The sequence below is a fragment of the Malus sylvestris genome, chromosome 11, assembly GCF_916048215.2.
Source record: "Malus sylvestris chromosome 11, drMalSylv7.2, whole genome shotgun sequence".
Lineage (NCBI taxonomy): Eukaryota > Viridiplantae > Streptophyta > Magnoliopsida > Rosales > Rosaceae > Malus > Malus sylvestris.
In genome coordinates this window covers 1,260,752-1,288,070 of record NC_062270.1, presented here as the reverse complement: position 1 = coordinate 1,288,070, position 27,319 = coordinate 1,260,752, and the positions used below count along the sequence as shown (strand labels likewise).

The 27,319-nt window shown below is 38.7% G+C and overlaps 3 protein-coding genes and 1 pseudogene across 11 annotated transcripts; 2 read left to right on the top strand and 2 right to left on the bottom strand.

The window, feature by feature from the left end:
• Nucleotides 1-1,167: 1,167 nt before the first annotated feature.
• On the top strand, nucleotides 1,168-5,051 carry LOC126588450 (uncharacterized). Of its 9 annotated transcripts, none has more exons than XR_007611462.1 (4): nucleotides 1,168-3,023; nucleotides 3,884-4,076; nucleotides 4,188-4,256; nucleotides 4,625-5,051. XR_007611462.1 is itself a non-coding variant. In XM_050253540.1 (2 exons), the coding sequence occupies exon 1, from the start codon at nucleotides 1,535-1,537 to the stop codon at nucleotides 3,005-3,007; it is 1,473 nt and encodes a 490-aa protein (XP_050109497.1). In that variant the 5' UTR covers nucleotides 1,168-1,534; the 3' UTR covers nucleotides 3,008-3,023; nucleotides 3,884-5,051. The 9 variants fall into 9 exon arrangements, 2 of the variants coding, with proteins under 2 accessions (XP_050109497.1, XP_050109498.1); XR_007611461.1 differs by having other exon boundaries at nucleotides 4,621-5,051; XR_007611460.1 differs by having other exon boundaries at nucleotides 4,615-5,051.
• LOC126588444 (FT-interacting protein 4-like) lies at nucleotides 4,969-8,643 on the bottom strand. Its single transcript, XM_050253535.1, has 2 exons — nucleotides 8,013-8,643; nucleotides 4,969-7,561 (listed from the first exon to the last, which is right to left on the bottom strand). Exon 2 carries the CDS (start codon nucleotides 7,544-7,546, stop codon nucleotides 5,237-5,239), a length of 2,310 nt encoding a protein of 769 aa, XP_050109492.1. The 5' UTR covers nucleotides 7,547-7,561; nucleotides 8,013-8,643; the 3' UTR covers nucleotides 4,969-5,236.
• An 84-nt stretch (nucleotides 8,644-8,727) lies between these two features.
• On the bottom strand, nucleotides 8,728-11,943 carry LOC126588454 (probable plastid-lipid-associated protein 12, chloroplastic). The gene is made up of 11 exons (XM_050253545.1): nucleotides 11,647-11,943; nucleotides 11,497-11,550; nucleotides 11,114-11,188; nucleotides 10,591-10,710; nucleotides 10,220-10,411; nucleotides 9,970-10,053; nucleotides 9,789-9,875; nucleotides 9,568-9,621; nucleotides 9,393-9,472; nucleotides 9,203-9,310; nucleotides 8,728-9,100 (listed from the first exon to the last, which is right to left on the bottom strand). Exons 1-11 carry the CDS (start codon nucleotides 11,899-11,901, stop codon nucleotides 9,013-9,015), a joined length of 1,197 nt encoding a protein of 398 aa, XP_050109502.1. The 5' UTR covers nucleotides 11,902-11,943; the 3' UTR covers nucleotides 8,728-9,012.
• A 1,039-nt stretch (nucleotides 11,944-12,982) lies between these two features.
• LOC126588992 (peroxidase N-like) lies at nucleotides 12,983-26,664 on the top strand (annotated as a pseudogene).
• Nucleotides 26,665-27,319: the final 655 nt, after the last annotated feature.

Genomic DNA, 27,319 nt, shown 5'->3' with positions numbered 1-27,319 from the left:
TTAATTTGGAAGTTCCTTTAAAATGATTGAAACTGTTGTTAGAGAAAATATTTTTATGTTCCAAAAGCGTTTAAAGTTTTTCAACAAGTACCACATTTAAAATGCTTCTTGCTAAAAGAACTTTAGTACTTTTTTATGATTTACTTGTATTTTTATTAAGAATTCGTTTTAAAAACATTTTCATAAAAACCGTTATCAACTATTTTAAAAAGACTTCTAGACAAGCTTACAACCTCATTATTCATCACCAAGCAAAAGTTATATATTGCACTTATTTCTTATGAAAAATCATTGAAAAGGAGATGAGCACCTGACGAATATTTCAGGGCGACAACGTTCAATAATATTTATACAATTATATACTACAGAAATAAGTCACAAAGTTGACTCTCGCGTCTTGAGATTTCCAAAATTAAAATATTTATATAACCTGTTTTTGGAAATTGCATAAGCGAAACGCTAACAAAAAGTAAGCAAAAAGTATAAATATACAGAATGAGAATGCTTGAAACTAAAAGATTTTCGGACAGCCTATCTAAATCAAACTTAGATAAGTAATAATAATCTATATGCAATTGAATCTGATCCAATATCCTACTGCATAGACAATTAAGTTTCTACTCATGCGTTCCAGTTTCGAAACTCTTTCGAATTTATACCCATACGTTTCAGATACGAACCTCGACCATCCTGTCAATAATAGTAAATTTTATAAATAAATAAAATCCTATGTTTGGTCTTTTATTGTGTACCAAATTATACTATTTGTTGTAAAAGAAAAATGCAATTTCCCTCTAGTGACCTACTCCAACTTGCCAGATCTCCGAATAGGAGGTGGATTGTCTGTCTTCCTATTTCCATACTCTCTCCATACTCTCATGTGATGTGTGGTCACGGTTAAGCCACGTTAATATTTTATATTAATTTTTTATAGAAATAATAAAACAAAAAGTAATAAGAATATAAAATGTTGACGTGGTTTAACCGTCACCACACAAATAGTAGGAGATGGGAAGAGTATGGAAATGAGAAAGCAGACAATCCATCTCCCTCCGAATAATGTCCAACTGACACGTAACAGTCCATCTGGGCCCTCCATATCTAAAATTCGGATCCAACGATCCACAGGCCGCAATCACCCCCTACATATACATCCCCACGCGCACCGTTCGCTCTCCCGACAACGGCTTCGATTCGATCGAGAGCTCTCGAAATTGCTAGAGAGAGAAACAGAAATCAAATCGTAATCAAGAAAAATTAGAAAATCAAATTCTTCGAATTTTCCTCTGTTTTTATTTAATTTTTTAAAAAGGAAAAATTTCGATCATTTCTGTGTGGGAGGTTTAAGATCGAGACATTGGATTGGAATTAATCGGATTGTGAGGGTTTGGATCTTGAAGTTTGGGGGTTTTTGTGCGATCTGATCGGCGGTTTTGATTGATCGGAATTGGATTGGAAACGGACGAGTTTGTTTGAATTTGTGAGATTTGGGAATTTAGGGTTTGTGGAGTTTCCTTCGAATTTGGGGGAAACGATGAACGATCAGTCACAGCTGATGAATCAAGCGCCACCGATGATGAGTTTGAGCCAAGCTCAAGTGATGAGCCAGCCGCCCCCGCAGATGATGAGTCAGCCGCTGCAGCAGATGATGGCGCCGTCTTCTCAATCCCTGGCGGTTCAGCAGCAACAGCAGCAGCAGCAGCAATCTCAGTTGATGATGATGAAGAGTCAGTCTCAGCCTATGATGATGAATCGGAACTACAAGGCTTGGCCTCAGCCGCAGCCTCAGTTCGCCGCCCAAAAGCCGCCGCCGTCAAATGTTGGACGCAACAATTGGAAAGGCAAGAAGGGCGGAGATAAGAGGAGAACGGACAAGAATGTCCCCAATTTGCCGTTGAGTGGTCAGACAAGCGGAGGAGGTGGAGGAGCAGGAGGAGGATACATACCCCCGACGCTTCATGAGTTACAGTCTCAGAATCGAATGAAAGCCCGGAAATTTTACCCCAAAAAAAAGTTTAACAATAGGTTTGCGCCTTACGCCCCAAGGAACACGACATCGTATATTATTCGTGCGAAGAAGGCCGGCGGTATAGCCTCACTAGTTTCGCCTTATCCGGTGACTCCGGCTGTTCTGCCCACACCCATGTTCTCGCCTTCGCGGGAAGTCTTGGGGGATATGGCGAAAGAGGAGTGGGGTGTTGATGGGTATGGGTCGATGAAGGGGTTGATTCGGCTTCGGTCGCCTGGAAATGATGATGATGAGGGTGGTGGTGGATCGAGCGAGAGTGATGTGGAGGAGCATGTGGAGGTGGAGAGGAGGTTGGACCATGATTTGAGTAGGTTCGAGATGGTGTACCCGAATTACAGTGGGGTTGAGTATAACAATGCTTTGGAGAATAGAGTGGATGATCAGGATACGCATATAGCTCAATTGGAGGAGGAGAATCTGACATTGAAGGAGAGACTTTTCTTGATGGAGAGGGAGTTGGCGGATTTGAGGAGGCGGATGCAGTTCATTGAGAGGAGGTGCCATGTGATGGGGGAGGTCAATGAAGAGGTGGTGGAAAATGCATTTGAAAATGATAGCGATGGAGGGTCGGATGCACCCCATATGGGAATGGAGGGTGAGAACAATCCTGAGATGGTAGATTATGTATCGAGAGATGGAGGAAGTAGAAGTGTTGGCGCATTGGCCGAGAATGAAAGTGTTAGGGATGTTGATGTAGGTATGGAAGAATATGTGCCCAATGAAATGATTCTAAAGGAAAATGAGGTGAAAGATGAAACACGAAATGAGTTTGTAGGTAGCGAAGAGGTTGAGGAATTTAAGAGTGAGCTTACTCCAGAAAAAGTAACTGGAAATAAAAATGAGGCTGAAGATAAGATGGTGAAAGATGAAGTTGAGATCAAGAATGAGACTGAGTTAATGCAGGGTGAGATGAATGCAAAGAAGGATGAGGAAATGGGAATTGCGTGCCTGGAGAAGAGCATTGGCGACGGTGACTGATCTGTCCCGCGTTAATGTAAGTTGTTACTGAACAGATAAACATTACCCTTTCCGTCGTCAGTTGTGAAACATCTGGATATATGCACTCTGTAGATTCGCATTATATTTCATTTCTTTCTTTGTATTTTCATTTTCAGTGTGTTGGTGGGAAAGAGAGGACGAACTGTTGGTGTTCTCAATTTTCTGCCCCATTCCGACCTAATAATATCAGTAGGGATTAGGGTGTAGGTTTTATATCTACTTGGGTTGGGGTGTTAGAGTTAGTTGTAAGGTTCATTCTGTTAAAAGGATATGTCTCTGTATCGCTGCATGTACTCGCTATAAAGTTTGAATTGAACCTATGCATTTGTTAGCGTTGATCTAAATCCTGTTACGTATCCAATGTTCAATTTCCTAATGTCATGCAAACCTTTTTTTTGTTAAATGATTTTCCTTGTGGTTTCATAAAATATCTGTTATATGATAAGTAGTCTTCTTCTACTAGTTTACACTGATGTACTTGAATGTGTCAACTGACGTGTAGCGACTAGGACTTGGTGAATTTTAATTCTGTATTTGCAATTCTTGACGGTGATCAAAAAGAACTTTTTTATATTCATCCTATACAGGCAAGACTGCTGATTATGTAATTGTAAATATTCACCTACACTTGAAATTTTATGATTTAAGACGGTTGTCTCAAAATTGATTTTAGATTGTGTGCGTGCGCCCGTGCGAGTGTGTGTACATGGAACAATTTTTGTTGTCAAAACTTAGCATCTGTGGGCTGCTGGTTAGTAGCTTTCCTTGTGGTTCACTTGTATGTTCGTATGAAGTGACTTACACTCCCTTCTTCAATCTTCTGTATCGCCTGTGAGGGTGGTTCCAAATGCGCAGTTTGAAATCTCTAGCATCTTCGAAGAAGGCAAATGTGCACTTTTGCCAATTTTGGGAAGCATTGATGCCGAAAACCAATACAAGTGGACGTCTGCTAGAGAAAAGGCTTGATTGTTAATTTTGATAAGGCTGCATCATCGCTGTTCTTTTCAGTGCATGCATTACTTCAAATTCAACAGTGCTGCTCATTCAGGTTTCTCTAATTCCCTCAATATTTCTTTAACAAATTGCTCTGTTCTTTTTGCATCATGTTAATAATCATGGCACGTCTTTTGTCAAGCAATGTTCTGCAAAGGGTTCTTAGGTACGAGAGCAAGAGGATGGTTTCTCTGAGCAAAGCTCTTCGTTACTCAAAACATCTCTGAGCATACAGGTAACAGATGTAATGCATTTATGAAAAGCTTTCACTAATCAGAAGTGAGGGTCAAACCTAGGGTTGCATCTAGCTTATTGATGGTAAAAGCCCATTTGCTAATATTTCATGGTACCTCATAAGTCTTATATGGACGGAAATTGCTCAACACCTTTTACCATTCTTTGTTTTCAGAAACTCTTTTTACTCCAGTAAACTTATAATCTGACATTATAAATGGTCCTCCGTCGTTCCTGTTTGATGTTGAATATTTTCATTTTCTCCATTAAACGAGTGCCATGAAAGCTTAGAATCTGCGGCCATCACTCGTTTAGTTGTGTTTTGGTTGATCTTAACGGAAGTTGAAATCTTTTATCAGTCCTAGGCAGGAAGGATACCTTAAGGAAGCTTGTGAAAGCTCGTGGAATTGCTTACGTTATGGTGAAACAACGGTCTCTTGTGAAAGATGCTCTGTTCTTTGTTTCGCCTGCAACCTTGTTTTCTTGATGCACGCTATATTTGGTGGAGAGTGCAAATGTGAAGCTCAAATGGACTGACTGCAGACGCGTGCTTTATTGCTTTGCATCCACACATCAAAGCTGTCTTTGGTTCGGCCAAAAACTCCTTGGAGTGAGACTTCTCAGCATCGGTAGATTTCCCAGTGGTTCGTTTTCGTAGTTTTTCGTTCCCATGCCACCACTTCAATAACGTTTATTAGGACCAAACCAGAAAATTACTGTTTTAATGTAATGTAGTTATACTGTTTGCCAGAAAATTACAGTTTTAATGTTATGAATTCGTCTTTTGTTCTTCGTAGTTTCACGAGTTTATTCGAATAAGCGATTAGATTACAGTTTTAATCTAATCGGCCTCGCGGACGATTAGATTCAAACACAGGAACATTAGCACATGAAAGAAACATAGATACGAAACAAAAACCAAGCAAGATATTAGAACAATTGTTTGCAAAGTAGGCTCGGAAGTTTTCCGTCTCAAGCTCCTCACACAAAGATATCCGTCTTCGCTGGCATCCTTCTGAGCAAGTTCTGGGGGTATACCGGGAATCTGGTCCGGAAAATTGGCGGCAATAACACGTACCCTCCGGCAAGAAAAACAATAGCATCAAAACGAACGACGGAAAGTATGAAGACAGCAATAACACAGGAGATAACAAACATAGATGTGGCTCTTGGATCCCTCCAACTAAGCAAAGATTGCACCCTCTCCCCTTGAGTTGCTATGTCACCGAGCAGTGTCTGGATATTCAATCCAATACTTCGAAGCCGATCATATCTTCTTCTCAGAGTCTCGACGTCGGTCCTTCTTGTTGGAAACGGATCCAACTCTTCATCCAAAACATCTGGAAGAGCTGTATGGAGATGAGACAATTCGGTGTTTATGTGAGGAATTTGTTTAGGCCTACTGGGGTAACTTCGAATTCCTACGAAAACGCAGTAGACCAATGCTCCGATTAGAGTATAGATAAGCGTCTGAGGCCAAACAACCATGATAGTGAACGCAACGAGAACCGGTATAGATATCCACAGGTTAGTCCAACTGCGTGCTTGATCAAACATTTTGATGAGCCAAAAGAAAACATCCAAAACTTTGACGATCCTCTCGAAATTGACTCTGGCTCTTCGAAGGCTCCACGAACGGGCCTTCACATCCAACACATAATCCACGACCTCTCTCCTTATGGGTGGCTCAGACTTGCTCAACTTCAACGCAATAGCATCAGCCGCCTGTTGCAATAATATAGACATCTGATCCACAGAGAGTGGCTGAAGGTAATGCATTTTCGGCATCAGAGGCTGCGTATAGGTCCACAGCGTGTTAAGCATACTGTCAACCGAAAATCTCACCACCAATTGGAGTTCACCCTTCTTGTCCAACCCAGAAGGCTGCAGAACCATTAGCGGAAAAGAGTTTTTGTATATCTTACCAGCTTCGAGAGTTGATAGCCGAATCTTTACCTTCCCAATAGGTAAATCCATAGCCCCGCCGGATTTATCCCAGCTTTCCAAATGATTGTTGTCGAAAACTGCAACAGTTATGACAGTACATGCATCATAGACATCCCAATTGTATTGTTCATTCCACTTTGGATCACGGCTATCAACAACCGTCCTTGTTTTCACCCACTTCGGACCATATTTAGCCACGCAGTACGCATCAACGCGATTCTTAGGCCGCACTGGTTTCAGTGTAGAAGCGCTTATGATTCCCAGTTCTAGAACCCCAATTTTCGGCTTCCACAATGCCTTTGCTGATGGCCTATAATCACTAATAGAGTGAGCTGGCTCATCAAGAACATGGTATCCGCCGTCCAAAGAGACCCTCATCTGAATCTTACTAGCAAACTTCACCTTCCCCTCCAGTTTTTCCATCATCTCAAGGTTATATTTCACAGCAGTAGCCGCTGCAGCATTATTCCTCTTTGCGATATTCGCTAAAGGAATCTTGCAACTACCCAACGTGAAACTTCCTCCCATATTATCCACCTTCTCCTCCACGCTCACAATCAAATCTTCCTCAAACTTTTCTGCCACAACAAACATTAAATCTTCATTCCACATAGGGTTATCGGTCTTAGTTTGCGAAGCCTTAGTTCTCAACACCCACCTCCCAACACTAGCTTTCACAAAAATCTCCCGTGGCTTTCCGTTATTCATGTCTCTGAACACCAGATCTTCAGCTTGAATCACATTAACTCTAAGGTACCAAAGCTTATAATAAAAGTCATACATTTTGGGATGCGTTTCCGAAACACCGTAACCGCTGACTACTGAGGCCGTGTCAGCATAATAAGGTTCGTTAAATGCACCATCAGCCTGTGCCCCCATCCAATAGGCAAGCAACAATTCTGCTCCTTTTAACTCCTTTTCGTCCTTCAGCCTAACCCACTGCGACGCGAATGGACTGTTAGGAAGAATTCTCATTTGAGCTTCGTTAACAGCGAAATCAAACTTGCCAATGGTTCCATCTCCAGCCACAGCAGCCTTGTCCTTCACCAAAATATCCACTTTGTTGCTCTGAAGTTTGTCTCTTTTGAAAGCAAACACTTGGTTATTGTTCTCCAAGTGCTGTGTGGTTGCCTTGTAGTTCCCAATGTTCACTTCAATGTACGGGTGACATGCTGGCGGCAAACCTCTGACTTTCTCAAACTTCACATACAGATACTGTATTTGCTCCACCAAGTCGAAGGTGGTCGACGGGCCTGACGTATTGGCTGCCTTGCCAGTGATTTTTGGCTTAATCTCCTTGAGGGAAAAATCTTCCTTCTTTGGCGCATTTTGCGGAGCCAACATTGTTCACACTTCACACTGCAAGAACCATAAACTGGTTTAATAAATTATTCACACGATTAAAGGAAGCTGTTATTGACATTCCAAAAACGTCACCTGCATTCCTTCCTAGTGAGATAAACAATGGAAAAGCGCATGATGGTTTTTAGTGCGAATAAAAATTCCCCATATCAACCTCAGTATTCAAATGTTTGGAATACAACCACATATCGATTTCATAACAGATAAACATATAAATTCTCAATACAGTCGAAGACAATAAGAAGGAAAAAAATCAATCTTTAGTGACATATATTTTCCGAATTTATCAGAAATAGGAGCAGAACGTTATTACTTTCTCCAGTTTAATCAAAACACTTAAAGCAGTGTTAGAAATCAAAACTAAACAAATGCAAGACAAACGCGTACCGATTTGTGGATGAAAAAAAATTGTGAAAAGGTTTGTTTAATAAGCAAATAGGACACTTACCAGGTGCTCCAAGAACCCTCCGAATTGTGGTTTTGAGGAAAAAGTGAGCAATAGAAGTACAGCCTTTGAATTTAAAGAGTGAGAACCAAAACAATCTATGGTTTCAGAAGACATTAAAGTCCAAATCTAGGTTGATTGAGTAAGAACCAAAACAATCTAGGGTTTCAGAAGACATTGAAGTCCAAATCTAGGTTGATTGAATGTGGAAGATTTTGCAACGAGAATGAATGAATAATTCAGGCAAGTTTTTTTTTCCCTTGATTACTTAGGATCCAAGTAATCAAATAAGTAATTGCTTCTAAGACACTTTCATTAGGGGTGGGGGTGGAAGAGTATGATGACCGTTATTCTATAAAATTGGGTTTTTATTGTGCCATGATATTTGGTGGGGGATTCTGACGTGATATATTTCTTTTTTAGTACCCTTTCTTGTGAGAGAATTTTGCTGATTCGTTTAGAACGTAGGAGTACTGAATAAGTAATCCAAGCCCTAGCGTATAAATACCAAAATACCAAGCTCGAATAGTAAAGAACAATGAAAGTGATTTATGCACAACTATTTTCTCCTCATGTACACTTCTATTTATTTTTTGCTTTTGAATTGAATAAATCAAAACAGACATAAATAAAGTTTAAAGGGAGAAAATTAGGCATGCTCGAAATCATTGTTCATAAAACTTTTACACTGTAACATAAATGAATTCTTACCAGAGAGTAGAACATATTTGGGATATGATTAATTTCAAATTCTTACCAGAGTAGAGCATATCTGGGATACGATTAATTTCATAATTACATTTGATGTTACGATAAGGCAAAAAATAGCCAAGAAATACATGTCAAGACATTAATGCTAATATGTATGTATTTTTTCTCAGAGTTACAATCAAACATTCAAAATAATCTGGATATGCTTTCATATTTACCAACACAAGGAACTACAAGAACCAAATTTGCATCGCTTGAAACTTAGATCTTATATCTGTTCGGTTAGACCATCTTAGTTCTGTTCAACACCATCTGTTCGTAAATACACGAAAACAATTTTTCTAAACCCCCGTGTAATTCTGATCCTGTCATCACTATACCTGCAGCATACAGTGTGAGTAGATAAATGCATAAAAAAGGGATTCCAGATAATCAAAATCTTGAGGAAAGAAGTACATGAATAACAAAATGAGATATCTTACAGTATCTCAAGTTCGAACTTGCTCGCTAGCTCTACAGGATACCCAAACTGACCGCCGATGATGGCCGCGTCATCCATTGTAAGATCATATGTTCTGCCGCCAGTTTTCCTGTCAACGTGATGGAGAATGTAAAAATCAGGCTTCACAATACAGCAGTACTACCATAAATTCCAAGTAATGAGAAACTTACACAAATGTGCCAGTTATGGAGAATTTGAGTCCAAGTAAGGTATCAACCACAAACTTTATTTGTCCATCTTTCTTGACAATCTATAATCACAGCATTACATTTTTTTTAGAAGAAGAAAAGAGGAAAGAGAATTAAAGAAATCTGTCGAAAATATAAGCTATAAATTTTCGCTTACTTGCTTTCCCATTAGACCATTGGCTGCATTCTCTAACCAACTATCTGTCTCTTCCTGCCACATATGAGAGGCGAGTGAAAATTGTAGGCAAAAAAATTCTAAGTGGATTAGTCACACCAAATTCAAGTCTCTCAGTGTCTTTTCCACTTCCCACGCCACTAGGATATCTGTAAAAGGCAACATAAAAACACTCTATGGCCAATTTATAGGCATGAGATTACCTGTGAACTCCATATCATTTCCCACTCTCCGTCTTGGAGTTCCAGATCACCCATGTTCTGATTTAACGAGATAAACTCATCGATTGCCTGCGATAGAAGAAATGGGGTTGCAGGAGACCATATCAAGAAGGCAAAATTTTCTTAGGCATGCAACTTCAGAAAATTGAATTGGAAACATCACCTCTTTAACTCCTGTACCCGTGGAGATTGTTGACAGCAATCTTTGCCTAGGTCCGGTTTTCTTTTGCAGCACAAATGTAGTTCCCTGCACTACAAAGATATTTATGGATATCCTTAGCTATAAGCAACTCATTTTTAAGATTTAAGCAATTAATTGAAAGTCTCTGACTATGTGTTAATATTACTGAAGTGAAATACAGCACAGAAAGTATTAAAATCCTTACACTACTAAGGAACAAAGTGCCAATTACCTTATTTCCTCTTGAGATACGAAGGTTTCCAGATTCGGACAAGTATGTGGTATCCAACCAGCCCTTTGCCTCATCTCCCAGAAGTCTGAATGGAACAGGATATGGAACCTTAAACGGTAAAAATTTAAGAGAAAATGCAGCTTTGTCAAACCGAAAGAGGATTCGTTTCCCATCTTTTATTGATGCTGCTGCCTGCGTGAAAAGAAAATATAGAATGCATAAGTGAAAAGAAAATACTATGACAACATTTTTTACTAGAATCAAAGGAGGCTAAAGATAACAACTGAATGGTACTATGGTAGCAACTCTTTTGTGTTTTTGAGAAGATATATGTGATGATATTTCGGAGTTGGAGAGATAGCAGGTCGTACCTCTACTTTTAGTTCACCTACTGCATCAGAGAATTTGACGATATTCGATACGCGGGGATCACTTGTCCGAAGATATACCTCTTGAAATACGCTAAAGAAGTCAACCCCCACAAACGTCCTCTGCAAAATTTTAGAAGCATGATACAAACTAAATGCCACTTTCAAATTGTTTAGAGTATCAGCCAGACCAATTGTCTTAAACAAAATTGGTTTCAATAAAAGATCCATACCTATAAATATACAATGGATTACATGTGTTCATCTGTCACATAGTTAGGGTGGATGATTTCAAGTTTGTAAGGACATCCAAAACATAGTGCAAAAGAAACCAAGTTTTTGCAATTTTCAAATTTGTGATAACACTTTACAGGAATGCACAACAAATAACAATTCGATTCTTCGGATGAATGATTTGAAAGAAATTAAACAGACCATATTCCTTTATAATTTCTTAATTTTATAAGAAAGAAAAATTATAATCATTTACAAAAGGGGGAAAAAGCTTTAGTTGATAAGGTCATACTTGGATTGGAGAGGCAGTTCCAGGTCTTGTAGTAAACATCAATTGCCAGCGCCCTTCAATTAAACTAGAACTTGTCTGCATACATAACAAAACATACAAATTCAATATTCCTATAAATAAATTTAATGAGACCCTTTATAAATTAAGCATACACGGAAATATGCACAAATATAACCGATTATAAACTTTACATAAAAAATAAAACCTAAGAGAAACGAAAAAGAAACTAAACCTGAATTTGTATGTATATGACTTATTATCAGTTTAGCGTCTCTTAGTTCTACTTTTGATTAAAACTTTGTGGCCGGTATTTTATTGCGCGTATTTCTCAAAAGCACATATATGCATCTGTTTGGAATATTAATATAACAACGATGACGAACCGGGTCAGGAACGCCTTGTAAACCTTCAAGAACATTCACAGCATTTTGAACATCCTGCAAAAGCATTAGCAATTCTCGTTCAATCAATTTTCTTAAAAAATAAAAAATATTACAGGATATTTTATAAAGTGAAGCAGAGAGAAGTGCTACAGTTAGTTGCTGAGGAGAAGCAGAGCGGCCTCGGCCTTGGATTCCGATGAGGGCTTCGACGAGGGAGTTCTCTTGCTCCGTAAACGAAACTTCTTCTTGAGTCAACACTTTCGTCAACGACTTTGTACGGCCTGCACTTGAAGCTGAAGAGTTTCTGTAGAAGGGAAGAGTTGTTGGCGATGGTGAGAATGTGGGTTTTTGGCGCCAATAATGGAAGCTTCTCAGGTTTGTTAGATTTGCTACTGCTGCCGCCATTGGTGACCGAAGATTGAAGAAGCAGAGGCTGAGAGGCTCATAAGTGCAAGCACACTAATATCTCCGGTCTTTTGCCACGTGGCAAGTTATCCATCAGACACGTCCAAACTGATATACTGTGGATATATCTACATGTGTCTGCTGTTACTTTTGTTTGATGAATTGGCGCCATATATTACATTTCTTTTTATTTTTTTAATATCTTTTTCTACTTTTCCTTTCTAATTCTTAAATGTTTTGGTTGAAAATCTGGCTTTAACCTAGAAATTATGTTTAATTGGATTAGTGTTGGATGCTTTAACAGTATAAAAGGTACAATCGATCACAATTTGATTGCAAAATATTTTGGATGTAACAGCCACACTGTCATGGAAGATTATTACTTCTAGTTCAAGTATAATAATATGGATAGATATTAATGTTGATATTTCACGTCCATTATTATATGTTAAAACAAGATGGATTAGTAATATAACATGATATGCGACAATTAATCACATCAAAAAAAAATTATCTGCATTTGATTGTTTGATAACCTTATCCTGTAAATAGTTGAGTACTCTATAATGTCAATATTAATTTGTTCATGACTATGTCTTTAGTTCTTTATGGTGTCCTTGGACGAGGAAATTTAAATTTTAAAGTATTATAGAACTTGTGCTAAAATATGTTTTGAATACACCACAAAAATCTAGATAGAAAGATCCAGTACATTTGAAAGAGCTTTCACAAGACACCTTTGTTTAGTGGTTTAACTATTAAACATTCTTGATGCATCGGCAACTTAATGATTGTATCACGGAATTTTGGCAAAGTTCCTCGAATTATTGAACCCTTAATGCTTTCCAAATGTTTTACTTTGATTCATTGTCTCACATTTTCCATGGTACAAGTTTAAATGATTGCAACCCAATAATCAGAAATCTCACAGCTTTGTCAATTTCTGATTGGCAAAACATTTAGTGCACTAATTCATCTATGGATTGGGGTTTATGCAATTTTAATGAAGCTGCTTGAACTTTTGCTATTAATAATATAACTTCAAATTTATCTCTTCATTCTTGGCCTTCGCTAAACAACCATGAAGAATAGATCTATAGACTATAATAGCTTATTTTTGCTCATAAATGCATTCATGTTGTGTTTAGCTGTGAAGTCTGATCTTCTGCAGATTTCTATAAGCAGATATGTCCAGATCTTTATAAAATAGTCAGGAAGGAGGTTACAAATGCTGTAAAGAACGAAATGCGAATGGCAGCTTCGTTGCTTCGGCTTCACTTTCTCGATTGCTTTGTGAATGTGAGTTCAGAAAATTTTGGCAATAATTTTTTTTACAGGCCTTTATGATTTCATCCGAATCATATATTTTCACGTAATTTGACCTTAATTAGGGCTGTGATGCATCCATTCTATTGGATGGACGTAACAGTGAGAAATTTCCCACTTCAAATTTGAACTCAGCAAGAGGATTTGAAGTGGTAGACAAAGTCAAAAATGCTGTGGAGGGTGCATGTAGTGGAGTTGTATCTTGTGCTGATATATTAGCCCTGATCGCCCGAGATTCTGTACTCTTGGTAAGTTTTCATCTTTGGTTTCTCAAATTAATAAGGTAGTAACACGCCAAAGAGAAGTAATGAAACCCATTATTTTGCAGGAAATCTCAAACAGACCCCTAGCACCCTAAAGATGTTTATATTATGCCTCTTGGTACTAGAAGGTCTAGGAGTTCAAATAGAAAACGAATTAGAGAAACAAAATATAAAAAATATCTTAATATCTTAAAGGGAATTGTTATTGGTAGTAAAAAATTTAACTGTGCACTCTAAACTTTCTAGTTTTAGAAAGAAAAGTACTCTTATGAGCAGTGCGCATAATAAGATTTTTGAAGTGTCAATAGTTTCTTATCTTAAATTGCCGATGCAACATAGTAAATGACAAAATTAGGATATGAAGTCAAATTTGAACAAGGGAAGATTTTCGATTCCCTCCAACATCTGACCAACCCACGTTAGATTTTGTGAAGAATGAATCTCACATTGATAGGAGGAGGTACCTTGTTGTATTGACTTATAAGTAAGTTGGGCTACTACCCATATAATTAACCAATTGGTTTAATAATGGAACCCCAACTTTCTTCATTGTATCAAAGCATGTTGTTTTGCATGTGAAGCCAACGGTCACACTTGCTCTACATCACCCGCTTTGTGTTGTCCATGTGCTAAACTTATAAATAAGTTGGGCTACTCTCTATATAGCCAATTAGGTTAGTAGTGGAACCCTAACTTTCTTCAAATGCAACTAGCTCAACTAAAAAAAAAACTAGTTAGCTGTTGTTTTGTCAGAAAAGAGCTCAAGTAAGTAATTACAATATATTACATCACATTTAATTTAACGTGGCAAATACGAATTTGAATTACATTATTACTAGTCCATTGTAAGGCTTAACTCACTCCCCCACCCTCTTCGGGTAGATAATATCATTAAACGTGGCAAAGGTCATTAGGCAGCATGTAGCGAAAACGGCCTCTAAATGTAGAGGTTCGAGATTCATATAATTATTATATAGAAGAACGGACGCGACGGATGAATCTAAGGGCATGACAATGTGAGAGTGGAGGCCCGTCGTGGAAAGTTTTACTGGGAAGAAGGGACGGACAGGTGCCAAATCAAAGAGGAGCTAATCTTGCTATTCCTTCTCAATATGACACATTGGATACAATAATTTCAAATTTTGGCAATGTTGGACTCAATGTCACAGATGTGGTCTCCTTGTCAGGTACATAACAAAAAAGCCTATATAATTATAGAAATGGTTGCAATTTCTATCTTTGCTATTATATTAGAAACGACTGAGATTATTGTTTCGTTTCTGTTGGCGTGCTTGTATGCATTTTGCATTTGAGAGTCAAACTTGATTGGTATTGGGGTATCACAAAGGAATTGGGGAGTCCTAAAAATGAAATTATATTGGGTCAAACTTTCTAGTAGTGTATATATAGATGTATATATCATATAACAAATATGTGTGTGTGTGTGTGTATATAAACTTATCCCTATATCTAAAATGTAGTGCCCTATCCTCCTTTGTGTACTTTTTCCCTTTGCTCATCATGTGTGTGTAAGAAGAAGGATAAGGTGCAAGATTGTGATCCAAGTGATGAGATTATCAATGGTCAAAATAAAGCCATTTGTCAAGAGATTAAATAGGCTGTTATGCATATAGTTAGGGGTGGTTCGGTATGGGATACTATATCGAAACTAGTATCCCGAATCCCAAACCGAAATTTTTCGGAAAGGGAATTTAAAGACCAATCCCAAACTAAATTTTCGGGAATCCCGAAATATTTTCGGGATTTCGGGACAAATCGGGAATCCCAAATTGAAATATGAAATTATGAATTGTTGTTCAAATATATAATTCAAAAACACATTCATGAACTAGGAATGTCATTTCATTCACACTACCATTTAATCTAAAACTAGCATGTCTGACTGTTTTTATCAGAGTCAAAATTCAAATTAATTAAACCCTTTTTGCAATCTGTTGAGAGACAAAAGAATCAGGCATTTTGAAATCATTAGCCATGGCAGCAGCAATAATAAAATCCAAATGAATATCAAACAGAACATGAAAAATATGCAAGGTGTAGGGCATTTCAGGTTGCAGAGCATGAATTAGAAACTACTAACATCAATTATAAAAGAATAATATATATAATATATATGTATAAATATATATATATATAATTAATATTATATATTTTCGGTTCGGTATGGGATTCCCGATATCGAGAAGCCAATCCCGAATCCCGTACCGAAATTTTGGGATTGGTTCAGGATAGCACCCCGAAAATTTCGAGAATTTCGGTTTGGGAAATTTTTGGTTTGGGATCGGGATTTTTTCGGTTTGGTTCAGGATTTTAGGGAATTTTTTCCACCCCTACATATAGTTAGTAGTTAGAATCTGGTGGACTTGGATAAAGTTGGTTAGAGATAGAGTTGGTTGATATAAGGAGGTAGTTAACAAGGAATACTTGCTCTGCAAGCTTTGTACTATGTTGATGCACAAAACCGGAGGTCTTGGAACAACGTAAATCCGACCGTGAATCTGCAAGTAATGTAAATAACACAAGATGTATCGTGGTTCACCCCAAGGTTTGGGCTACATCCACACTGATTATGTATTTATCTGAGGGGGAGAGAGAGCTCTGAGAGTGAGAGATTTGAGAGGGGGTGAGGAGCCTTATGAATTGGCCTCCCCTAATTGTGAGGGTGAAGAGTCCTTTTATAGAATAAGGACTCCTCACTTATTACATATTTGCCCATTCCTTTATTACATAATTCATTTAAGTCCCCCGAGTATTTATACGAGGTCTAAATACGAGGCCCTAAATATGGTATAAACAGCAGTCCCCCAAGTCTTCAGTCAAGAGAGTCTTTTGGCTGGAGACTTGAAATTCAGTCCATGTGTGGGCCGAAGTAACTAGATGTTGTCTTGAACTGATGCTTGATATGAGGCGGTGCTCAATTTGAAATGATGCTCAACTAGAAGTAGCACACGTTGTGAGGCTGCGAGGCTCGTGGCTTATGTTGCCTTGGTTGGCTCTACTTGTGGCGTTTGACGATGAGGGAGTCCCTTTTATAGAATAAGGGCTCGCTTCTCAATACATGAATGATGGGCTAGAGTTGATGCTCTCTAAAGATGGTGAGGGAGTCCCTTTTATTAAATAAGGGCTCGCTCCTCAGTACATGAATAATGGGTTAGGAGTGATGCTCGTGGCGAGGCGGTTGCTTAGCTGGCGGTGATACTCTTTAACGAAGGTGAGGGAGTCATTTTATAGAATAAGGGCTCACTCTTCAATACATAAATATGGGCTAGAGTTAATGCTCGCGGCGAGGCAGTTGCTCAGTAGGCGACGATGCTCTCTAATGATGGTGAGGGAGTCCCTTTTATAGAATAAAGGCTCGCTCCTCAATACATGAATGATGGGCTAGAGTCCCCCAAGTATTTTTCATGAGGCCCAGTTGAGGCCCAATATATGGTACATGATGTAGTCCCCCAAGTCTTCGGTCAATAGAGTCTGTTGGCTGGAGACTTCAAATTGAATTCATGTATGGGCCAAAATGGCGGTTGTTTGGAGGCGTTATTTGTATACCCTGCACTAAAGTTTTGTAAGTGAAGCTTTGAAGCTGGAGCTCTGTAAATGAAGTTTTTGAAGCTAGAACTTTTGTAAATGAAGCTTTTGAAGTTGATTGACATGAGTGATGCTCATGAATGTTTGATTGACATGAGTGATGCTCATGGATGTTGACATGAGTCATGTATGGGCCGAAATGGCGGTTGTTTGGAGGCGTTATTTGTATACCCTGCACTGAAGTTTTGTAAGTGAAGCTTTGAAGCTGGAGCTCTGTAAATGAAGCTTTTGAAGCTAGAACTTTTGTAAATGAAGCTTTTGAAGCTGATTGACATGAGTGATGCTCATGAATGTTTGATTGACATGAGTGATGTTCATGGATGTTGACATGAGTGATGCTCATGAATGTTGACATGAGTGATGTTCATGAATGTTTATGTATGATTGATATGAGTGATGCTCATGAATGTTTATGTATGATTGACATGAGTAATGCTCATGTATAATATGAAGTACTGTGCGTACTTTTGATCACCTGGTTGGTGACATGAAGGAGAGTACGAGTTGTACATTTCATCACCTGGTTGGTGGCATGAATGGCTAGTTGCCAAATGATATTAGAGTACGAGTTGTATGGGTTCTACATTTCATCACTTGGTTGGTGGCATGAATGGCTAGTTGCCAAATGATATTAGAGTACGGGTTGTACATTTCATCACCTGGTTGGTGGTAATAGCGGCAGGATGCCGAATAATTTTGGAGTACTGGGCGTACTTTTGATCATCTGGTTGGTGGTAATAGCGGCAGGTTGCTGAATAATTGTGGAGTACTAGGCGTACTTTTGATCGCCTGGTTGGAGCTATTTTGGGCTTATGGGCCTTCGTCCTCTACACAACATTCCAGCCCATTTATTTTGGGCTTGGCCTTTTTTTTTTTTTTTTTTTGGTATTATTACCCTCTGATGGGGTTTATACAAATGTCTCCGAAAGATAGGAAAAATAAATTACATCATACAAAAACAAGAAAAGTAAACCACATCACTCTGGTGGGGTGTTTATTCCTTGCTTTTGTAGTGCGGGTGTTTATTCCTTGCTTTTGCTTGTGTTTTTTTGCTGCACTCTCTCTGTCTTTTCATCTGGAAGACAGAAGGAATCATAATAATATGAAGATCTTTTGCTTTTCTTCTTTTCTTTCCACTGCGTCTTTGTCTTTTGCTTTTATGCCACAGCTTACTTGATTATTTTTCTTTCTGCTTTCTTCTTTTGTTTCCCACCCCATTTTATAACTCAAGTAGAAATATCCTATGGGCCTTCAGAAAGTGATTTCACATGGCTACCACCCTGTAAAGAAGATGATCCTTGAAGCAGGAAAGAAAGAATGGTGAAGCTGGTCAGCTTGGTTATGGATCCAACGACTGAGAAGCACAAATATGCTCCTTTATTTGTATCCTGCTTTATCGGGGTGTTTGGCTCATCATTAGCAACCTCCATCTTTGCACTCGATCCTTTGGGTATTTCAACCACAAAGTTGAATACATCATCACTCACTTGCAATGGTATATCATGCCAAGACAAAAACTTTTTACCGGAACGGTCGACGAAGAAAAAGGTGGTTCGAACAACAAACTTTGTGCCTGAACTATCTCAAGACAGAAGAGAACGAACAAGTCTCAGAGCCAGAGAGCCCCGGCCTCTTTAAGAAGAGGAACAAGAGTGTCGTTGTTCCATCGATAAAAACGACGTGTTTGCCATTGATAAAGGCGATGGGAACGGCGGAGGAGGTCCCTAGCAGCCTCATCAACGCCCTCTCCAAGTCCTTACCTCTGGGGTCTTCGTCCAGCTCATACACAGTGGGGTTGTTTCCCATGCCGCAGAAGAGGGGCTTGATGGCGTGGCACCTGCAGCAGCTGCTTATATTGAAACTACCGCTTCTTCTTGCAGGGCTGCCAAACCTGAGACTTCATCATGCTCATTCCTCCTGAATTTGAATTCGAAAAAAGCACGAAACCTTTAATTCGCAGAGACAGCCGAATCCCGGAGACGCGATTTGGAGGTTCAAATCGGGAAAGAAGAAGGAGATTTAGATGTAAAAGCGAAAGAAAAGGTTGAGAAAAAAAAAACGTTAACCGTCCGATCCGACAAGAAACCCATCAATTCGGATTTCCTAATCACACAGAAGATCGAACGGATTGCGATGATGCTGCATGCAGAAAAACCAAAGGCTTTTGTTTTGGGGGGAAACAAATGGGAGATCTCCAGGAGATTGAATCAGTGCCGTAGACGGCAGATCAGATGATTGATCTTTTTTTGAGAGGGATGGGGAAATTTTTGCTTTTGTGTTTTTTTTTTTATTTTGGGTGAGAAATTGGAAATAATTAACTGGAGGAGGAACGGCAGGGGGCTGAGGGCTCGGAATGCCGGAAAAAATGTCGTCAATGCCCAAAACAGAGTGGAGTTGCGCCGCCGCCGCCGACGACCAATCTTCATAAAGTTACAAACTTTGTGCCTGAACTGCCATATTTTTTTTCGGACAATCTTAATCTTTGCCTTCACATATTTCGTGGGACTTTTTAATACAAAGCAAAATGGGGCACAAGCTTTGGGAAAGAACCGTTGGGTTTTCTGGGAAAGCTTTGGGTTTTTTTTTGGGTTTTTGCAGATTCACGGTGGAGGTGAAAAAATGAAAGAGAACCGACACAACTTATAGTATCGATTCCCACAGACGGCGCCAAATATTGATGCACAAAACCAGAGGTCTTGGAACAACGTAAATCCGACCGTGAATCTACAAGTAATGTAAATAACACAAGATGTATCGTGGTTCACCCCAAGGTTTGGGCTACGTCCACACTGATTATGTATTTATCTGAAGGAGAGAGAGAGAGTTCTGAGAGTGAGAGCTTTGAGAAGGGGTGAGGAGCCTTATGAATTGGCCTCCTCTAATTGTGAGGGTGAGGGGTCCTTTTATAAAATAAGGATTCCTCAATTATTACATATTTGCCCCTTCCTTTATTACATAATTACATTTAAGTCCCCCGAGTATTTATACGAGGTCTAAATACGAGGCCCTAAATATGGTATAAACATATTAATTAAAACACCTATATAGGTGATCATTGTAAACCTTCATGACTGAACAAAAACAAAGCAATTTTACTAATACAAATCTCTCTTTCTCTCATCTCTCTCAAATCTGCAAGTACTAGTATCTTTACATGGTATCATCGTCGGCTGATTCGGTGTTTCCGCTCAATCTCTAAAGCATTGATTTCTCTTCTATACCCTCTAATTTGTATCTCTCTGTGATTTTTGGCGACGAAAAATATACAAGTTTATCAGAAAGTTGGTTTCTTCTTGTTCGTCCACCAACTGTTCGATCAAAAGCCTCAGCGAAAAATTTTTGCAAAAATTCTGCAAAAATGGTCACTGCTGCTCAGTTGCAAATTGTTCAGTCACCCATCACTAATCTTCTCTCTATAGTCTCCACTTTTGTTACAGTAAAACTTGATGACTCAAACTACCTCACTTGGAGCTTTCAGGTCCGATTGCTTTTGGAAATCCATGGAATTATGGGGTTCGTTGATGGGTCAAGAAAGTGCCCACCAAGATTTAACGATGATTCTAACACTGAAGGGGTTGAAAATGATGACTACTTGGTCTGGAAAATGCATGATCGTGCATTAATGCAATTACTCATTGCCACATTATCCTCGACTGCCATTTCTTACATCATTGGGAGCAAGAGTTCTTCTGAGATGTGGTTGAATCTCACTGAAAAGTTCTCTGCGGTAACAAAAGCTACAATCTTTCAGATGAAGACAAAGCTGCAGAATATCAAGAAAGGGTCAGAATCAGTTTCGGTCTATCTCCAAAAGATCAAAGATGCAAAAGACCATCTTGCTACAGCTGAAGTACTCTTTGATGATGATGATGATATTATCATTCTTGCATTGAAAGGCTTACCCACAGAATTCAACACATTCCATTGTGTGGGCAGAGGAATGGAGAATGGAATATCTTTCAAGGATTTCAGATCTCAACTTTTGGCAGAAGAAGCCATTATTGAGCAATCCTTTTACAGTTCTTCTGGACTATCTTTTGGCAATGCCATGGTTGCTGGAATTCAATCTAACAAAGGGAAATCACTTGTTATCGATAATGAGCAATCAAGATCTTCTTCTGATCAGTCTTTCAAGCATAGTGAAAGATCAAGTTCTACAAATCATAATCATGGAAATGGGTCTCATAACAATTTCAATGAGGGTTATCATAACTATGGGAGCTATAAGGATAATAATTTCAGAGGTAAAAGGAGAGGAAGATTTCAATACAATTATAGTACATGGTTTCCCAATGGTAATCCTAGCATTCTTGGTACTTCAAAACCATATCAATCGAACTGCCCGGATCATCATTCTGATTTCCCTATTTGTCAAATATGCAAAAAGAAAGGTTATGTTGCTGCAGATTATTTTCAAAGACATACCAACACAACTTCGAGCTCTCCTACTCAATGTCAAATATGTTGGAAATATGGACATTCAGCTCTCCAATGTTACCACAGAAGTAACTTTGCATATCAAGGCAGGCCTCCAAATGTTAATCTCATTACTATGCATGCCAATCATCAACCTTCAGCACCATCTGAACAGTTTTGGGTTGCAGACATTAGTGCTACATCACACATGACCTCGGAATTGGCAAACTTGGATCTGCCTACCCCATATCAAGGAACTGATACAATTACCACCACAAGCGGTGCAGGTTTGCAAATTTCTAATATTGGTACTTCTAAATTGGTGTTACCACAACATTCCCCCACTCTTAAGAATGTCTTACATGTTCCCAAACTTTCTCAGCATTTGTTATCCATTATCAACTCTGCAAGGACAATAGGTGCAGCTTCATTTGTGATGATGTTTCTTTTTGGGTTTTAGACAAATCCACAAGGAAAATAATACTCAAGGGGCTGTGTAAAGCTGGTTACTACCCTATTCCATTCACTATTTCATAGAAGCAGTCACCTACATCACCTGCATCTCATTCATGCTTCCTTGCAAAACCAGTTAATTCAAGCATATGGCACAAACGACTAGGACACACATCCAATGCAATTACTTTTGCAATTCTACTTCAATCTCAAGTTCCTGCACCACTAGACACATACTCCTTAATATGTACACCATGTTTAGAGGGAAAGTTCGCCAAGTTACCATTTAATTTTCCTGTAACCAAATCTGCACAACCTTTAAAGAAAATACACAGTGATGTATGGGGACTTGCCCCTTTACTATCTTATGAAGGGTTTAGGTATTATGTAACCTTCATAGATGATTGTACTCGATACACATGGATTTTTCCATTAAGAAATAAATCAGAAGTTTTTGCAATCTTTGTTCAGTTTCATGCCTATTTGTGTTCCCAGTTTTCTGCTATAGTCAAAATATTTCAAAGTGATGGTGGTGGTGAATATACAAGCAATAAGTTTCAACAATTTTGGTCAAAACATGGTATTTTACATCACAAATCATGTTCATATACACCTGAACAGAATGGTTTGGCAGAAAGGAAACATAGGCATCTTGTAGAAACAGCAATTACACTTCTTCAAACTGCAAACTTGCCTACCCAATTTTGGTTTCATGCATGTGCTACTACCTCCTATCTGATCAATAGGATGCCTTGTGCTTCTTTAAATATGCACTCACCATTTCAAAAGTTATATAACACAGTTCCTGAGATCAAACATCTTAGGGTCTTTGGTTGTGCATGTTTTCCCCTCTTAAAACCCTATAACACTTCTAAACTTCAGCCTAAAATAGCAACTTGTGTGTTTTTGGGATATGCAGGCCAATATAAGGGCTTTATATGTCTAAATATTGCTAATGGTAAAATTTATGTGGCCAGGCATGCTTTGTTTGATGAATATACTTTTCCATATTCAAACCCTGGTTTATTTCAACACTTAAAATTGTCTTTTGCATCATCACAATTACATTCACCAAATCCTCCAGTACATTCACCTCAGTTACCTCCAATAATCACATTAACAAATCAAGCATTACAACCTTCATTGCATTCACTTTCACCCTCATCTCATTCATTATCATCTCAGACCACAGATTCTTTGAATATGCATTCATCTAGTGCTTCAGAATCTTTGTCTGCATCTAGAGCCTCAGATTCTTTGAAAACAATTTCAACTAGTGCTCTGGAGTTTATTTATATACCTCCAACTGCAAATCATACATCAAACATACCATGTGCTTCTTCACTACATCACTTATCCCCAATCAGTTCCAGTACACAACACCTTATCCCTGTGGATCCTGATTTTCAACATGAGCACCTAAATGTTGTTTTTCCAATACCACAGAATGTACATCCTATGCAAACAAGGTTCAAGAATGAGGTGTTCCAAAAGAAGGCTTTTTCAGTTACTGTTACTTCCGAACCAAAAACCTTCAAAGCTGCCTCACAAGTTCCAGAATGGCAGATTGCAATGCAAGAAGAAATAACAACTCTTCATTCTCAAAAGACTTGATCTTTAGTTCCATTACCACCTGATAAGAATTTAGTTGGATGCAAATGGATTTACAAAATAAAGAAAAATGCAGATGGGTCTGTGGCAAGGTATAAGGCACAACTTGTAGCATAAGGGTATAGCCAAAAAGATAGTGTTGATTATCTGGAAACATTTAGCCTTGTGGTGAAACCTACAACTATAAGGTTGATCTTTGCCTTAGCTGCTCAATTCAAGTGGTCTCTCAGGCAGCTCGATGTCAAAAATGCCTTTCTACATGGCATACTTCAAGAGGAAGTTTATATGGCACAGCCTCCGGGTTTTGAAGTGTAAATCATCCCTCAAACTATGTCTGTAAACTTTACAAATCACTATATGGCCTAAAACAGGCTCCTCGAGCCTGGAATGAAAGGTTCACCAGTTTTTTACCAAGTTTGGGGTTTCAAGTCTCAAATGCTGATTCATCTTTGTTTGTGCAGCAGTCTTCACAGGGAACAATGTTATTGTTATTGTATGTTGATGATGTTATTCTCACATGTAGCAGCTCTCACTTGATCAGTCAAGTTATCACAGCTCTCACTGCAGAGTTTGAAAAGCAGGATTTGGGTTTATTACACTACTTTCTGGTATTGCAGATTAGTTATACCTCAGAAGGATTGTTTGTATCACAGACCAAGTATATCAATGAGTTAGTTGATAAAGTTGATTTACTGGAGTCTATACCATGTGCCACACCATGTCTCCCCTATCACAGGTTACTCAAGGATGATGGCAAGCCTTATCATATTCCTGAGCAATATAAGAGTGTTGTTGAGGCACTTCAGTACCTTACTTTTACTAGACCTTACATCTCATTTTCAGTTAATTAAGCTTGCCAGTTCATGCACAATCCTATGGTTTCACATGTTATTGTAGTGAAAAGAATCATTCGATACCTCAAAGGAACATCTACATATGGTATTCATTTCAAACTAGGACCAATGCATCTACAAGCTTATAGTGATGCCGATTGGGCAGGTGATCCAAATGATAGGAGATCGACTTCAAGTTTTGTTGTGTTTCTTGGTTCAAATCCTATTTCTTGGGCATCTAAAAAACAACACACTGTTTCTCGATCCTCTACCGAAGCTGAGTATCGAGCCCTAGCAATCACAGCTGCTGAACTTGCATGGATTCGACAACTATTCTGTCATATGCATATATCTTTACATTCCCCTCCCATGATGTACTGTGACTATCTACCAATCCTGTGTTTCATGCTAAGTCTAAACACATTGAAATAGACTATCATTTTGTGCGGGAGAGATTCACTCGAGGAGATCTTCAAGTTCAACATGTGTCTTCAACAGATCAATCTCAGATATTCTTACAAAAAGCTTATATGCACCATTGCTTCAACAGCATTGCAGCAATCTCATGCTCAGTGCCCTTGAGCATCAGATTGCGGGGGGATGTAAGAAGGATAAGGTGCAAGATTGTGATCCAAGTGATGAGATTATCAATGGTCAAAATAAAGCCACTTGTCAAGAGATTAAATAGGCTGTTATGCATATAGTTAGTAGTTAGAATCTGGTGGACTTGGATAAAGTTGGTTAGAGATAGAGTTAGTTGATATAAGGAGGTAGTTAACAAGGAATACTTGCTCTACAAGCTTTGTACTAAAACACCTATATAGGTGATCATTGTAAACCTTCACGACTGAACAAAAACAAAGCAATTTTACTAATACAAATCTCTCTTTCTCTCATCTCTCTCAAATCTGCAAGTACTAGTATCTTTACAGTGTGTACATAGGTGCCCATACAATTGGAAGAGCTAGGTGTGCCATTTTCAGCAAAAGACTTTGGAACTTCTCGAACACTTGAGGTCCAGATAGTACAATTGAAAAAACCATGCTATCTGATATGCAACATGTATGTCTTGTGAATGGTGATGGCAACGAAGTATCAGCGCTTGACCAAAATTCGAATGATCTATTTGACAACCACTACTTCCAGAACTTACTCGATGGAAAGGGTCTTCTTCGTTCTGACCAAATTCTATTTAGTAGTGATGAATCCGGTTACTAGAGCTCTTGTTGACAGCTACAAAAGAAACCCTAAGCTTTTCTTTGATGACGTTGTTAAGTCCATGATCAAGATGGGAAATATTAGTCCACTTAGGCCTCGTTTGTTTGACCTCCTTAGCTAGGACTGGACTAGCTAGGATTAATAACCCATGTTTGGTATAGCAAGGGACTAGGTTAAATGGGATTAGCTCGGACTCGTGCCGACTAACTCCTTCGCTCGCTGATCTTAGCTAAACCCCTTGAAAACGACAGGATTGCTAATCCTGTCTCCACCATCACCAATATCCCGCGAACCCAGTCATCAAAATCTAGCCTTTTTGCCAACCTCCATCATCCTGCGAACCCAGCGAACCCAACCCCGTATTTGCTTTCCGACGAACCCACAACCTAAATTTCCCGACGAACAGACAAAAGAACATTTAACACTTAATCGAAATGCAGAAACGGGTTCTCCATTTTCGTCGATTGAACTGGAATTAGACCCATAAAACAAAGATAACGGTCTTCGCCTAAAGAACTTTGGATCCGAAAACGATCTTCGCAATTTGAGATCCCTCTGCCACACTGCAACTCCTACTCCAAGCGTTTCCTTGGAGGCGAAACGAAATGAATACAAGGGGAGAGAGGGGAGAGGGGACAGTGGTACATATGTGAAACAGAAGAAAAAGGAAGGGGGAAGGAGGAGACGGAGGGTGGAGAAAAAAATGGAAAATGATAAAGAGGGAGGCATATAAAACAGAGAAGAAGAGGAGTAAAAAAAATGGAAAATGATACAGAAATAATAAAATATTAATTGATATAGATTAAATTTAAAAAAATATTAATAAATATAGATTAAATAATATAATATTATAGTTCTGCTTCTTAGTCTGACACTGCACCAAACGCTTCACTAAGTTAGTCCAGCTTAGTCTAGTCTAAGCCAGTCCAGTTTAGTCCCTGAAGTTAGTCCAGTCCGAGACAGTCCGATGCAACAAACGCACCCTTACTGGTTTGAGTGGACAAATTCGGAAGAATTGCAGAGCGGTTAATTCATAGATGCGGTAAGCTCCATTTAGTATCAATATAATATACTATGTGACCTCTGCTTGTTGATAAATAAGAGAAGTGGAGCCTGAATGAACATGCATTTGGTACTCTTGATATACAATCCCCTTGCTTTTTGAAATAATTAACTTAATATATATGGCAAGAATGGATACGTACCCAGCTCTCACTCAAGATATCTGAGTTCCAAGTCCAGGCAAGAGGCTACCTAACCAAATTGTTGTGCAACGGCGTGAGCCCACTACTTAGTACTGATATTGTGCTCAATCACCCTAGTCCAAATATTGGGTTCATTAGGGCTATATTATAATTCTATGTCGATGTTGAGTTTTATCTTAAAAGGTATCGGTACTATTTGTAGCTAGTGAACCAATTCTTCTATATTGTAGATTGTTGTAATGCATCCAAGACTTATAGGTTTCATATCAAGCTACACGCCGCCCAAATAATTATTAGCCCACATCATGGTTTCTAGGCGATTTTACAAATTTGTACAAAAAAAATGTCGTGAATTCTATATGTTTTCACCTTCACCGCATCGTGATGTTTTGAATATTCATATAAGACTTTTTGTTAATATTCTTGTAGATGCAATTCGTTTCGCCAATGTTTTAGGCCTCACTACAATTTTTGTCCATTTATTTTT

Coding starts and splice junctions, on each gene's coding strand:
- LOC126588450 (XM_050253540.1), top strand. CDS start 1,535: ATGAACGATCAGTCACAGCTGATGAATCAAGCGCCACCGATGATGAGT.
- LOC126588444 (XM_050253535.1), bottom strand. CDS start 7,546: ATGTTGGCTCCGCAAAATGCGCCAAAGAAGGAAGATTTTTCCCTCAAG.
- LOC126588454 (XM_050253545.1), bottom strand. CDS start 11,901: ATGGCGGCAGCAGTAGCAAATCTAACAAACCTGAGAAGCTTCCATTAT. Junction 10,412..10,590: donor TAGGTGAACTAAAAGTAGAG/GTACGACCTGCT, acceptor CTTTTCACGCAG/GCAGCAGCATCAATAAAAGA. Junction 9,311..9,392: donor TCCATAACTGGCACATTTGT/GTAAGTTTCTCA, acceptor TCACGTTGACAG/GAAAACTGGCGGCAGAACAT.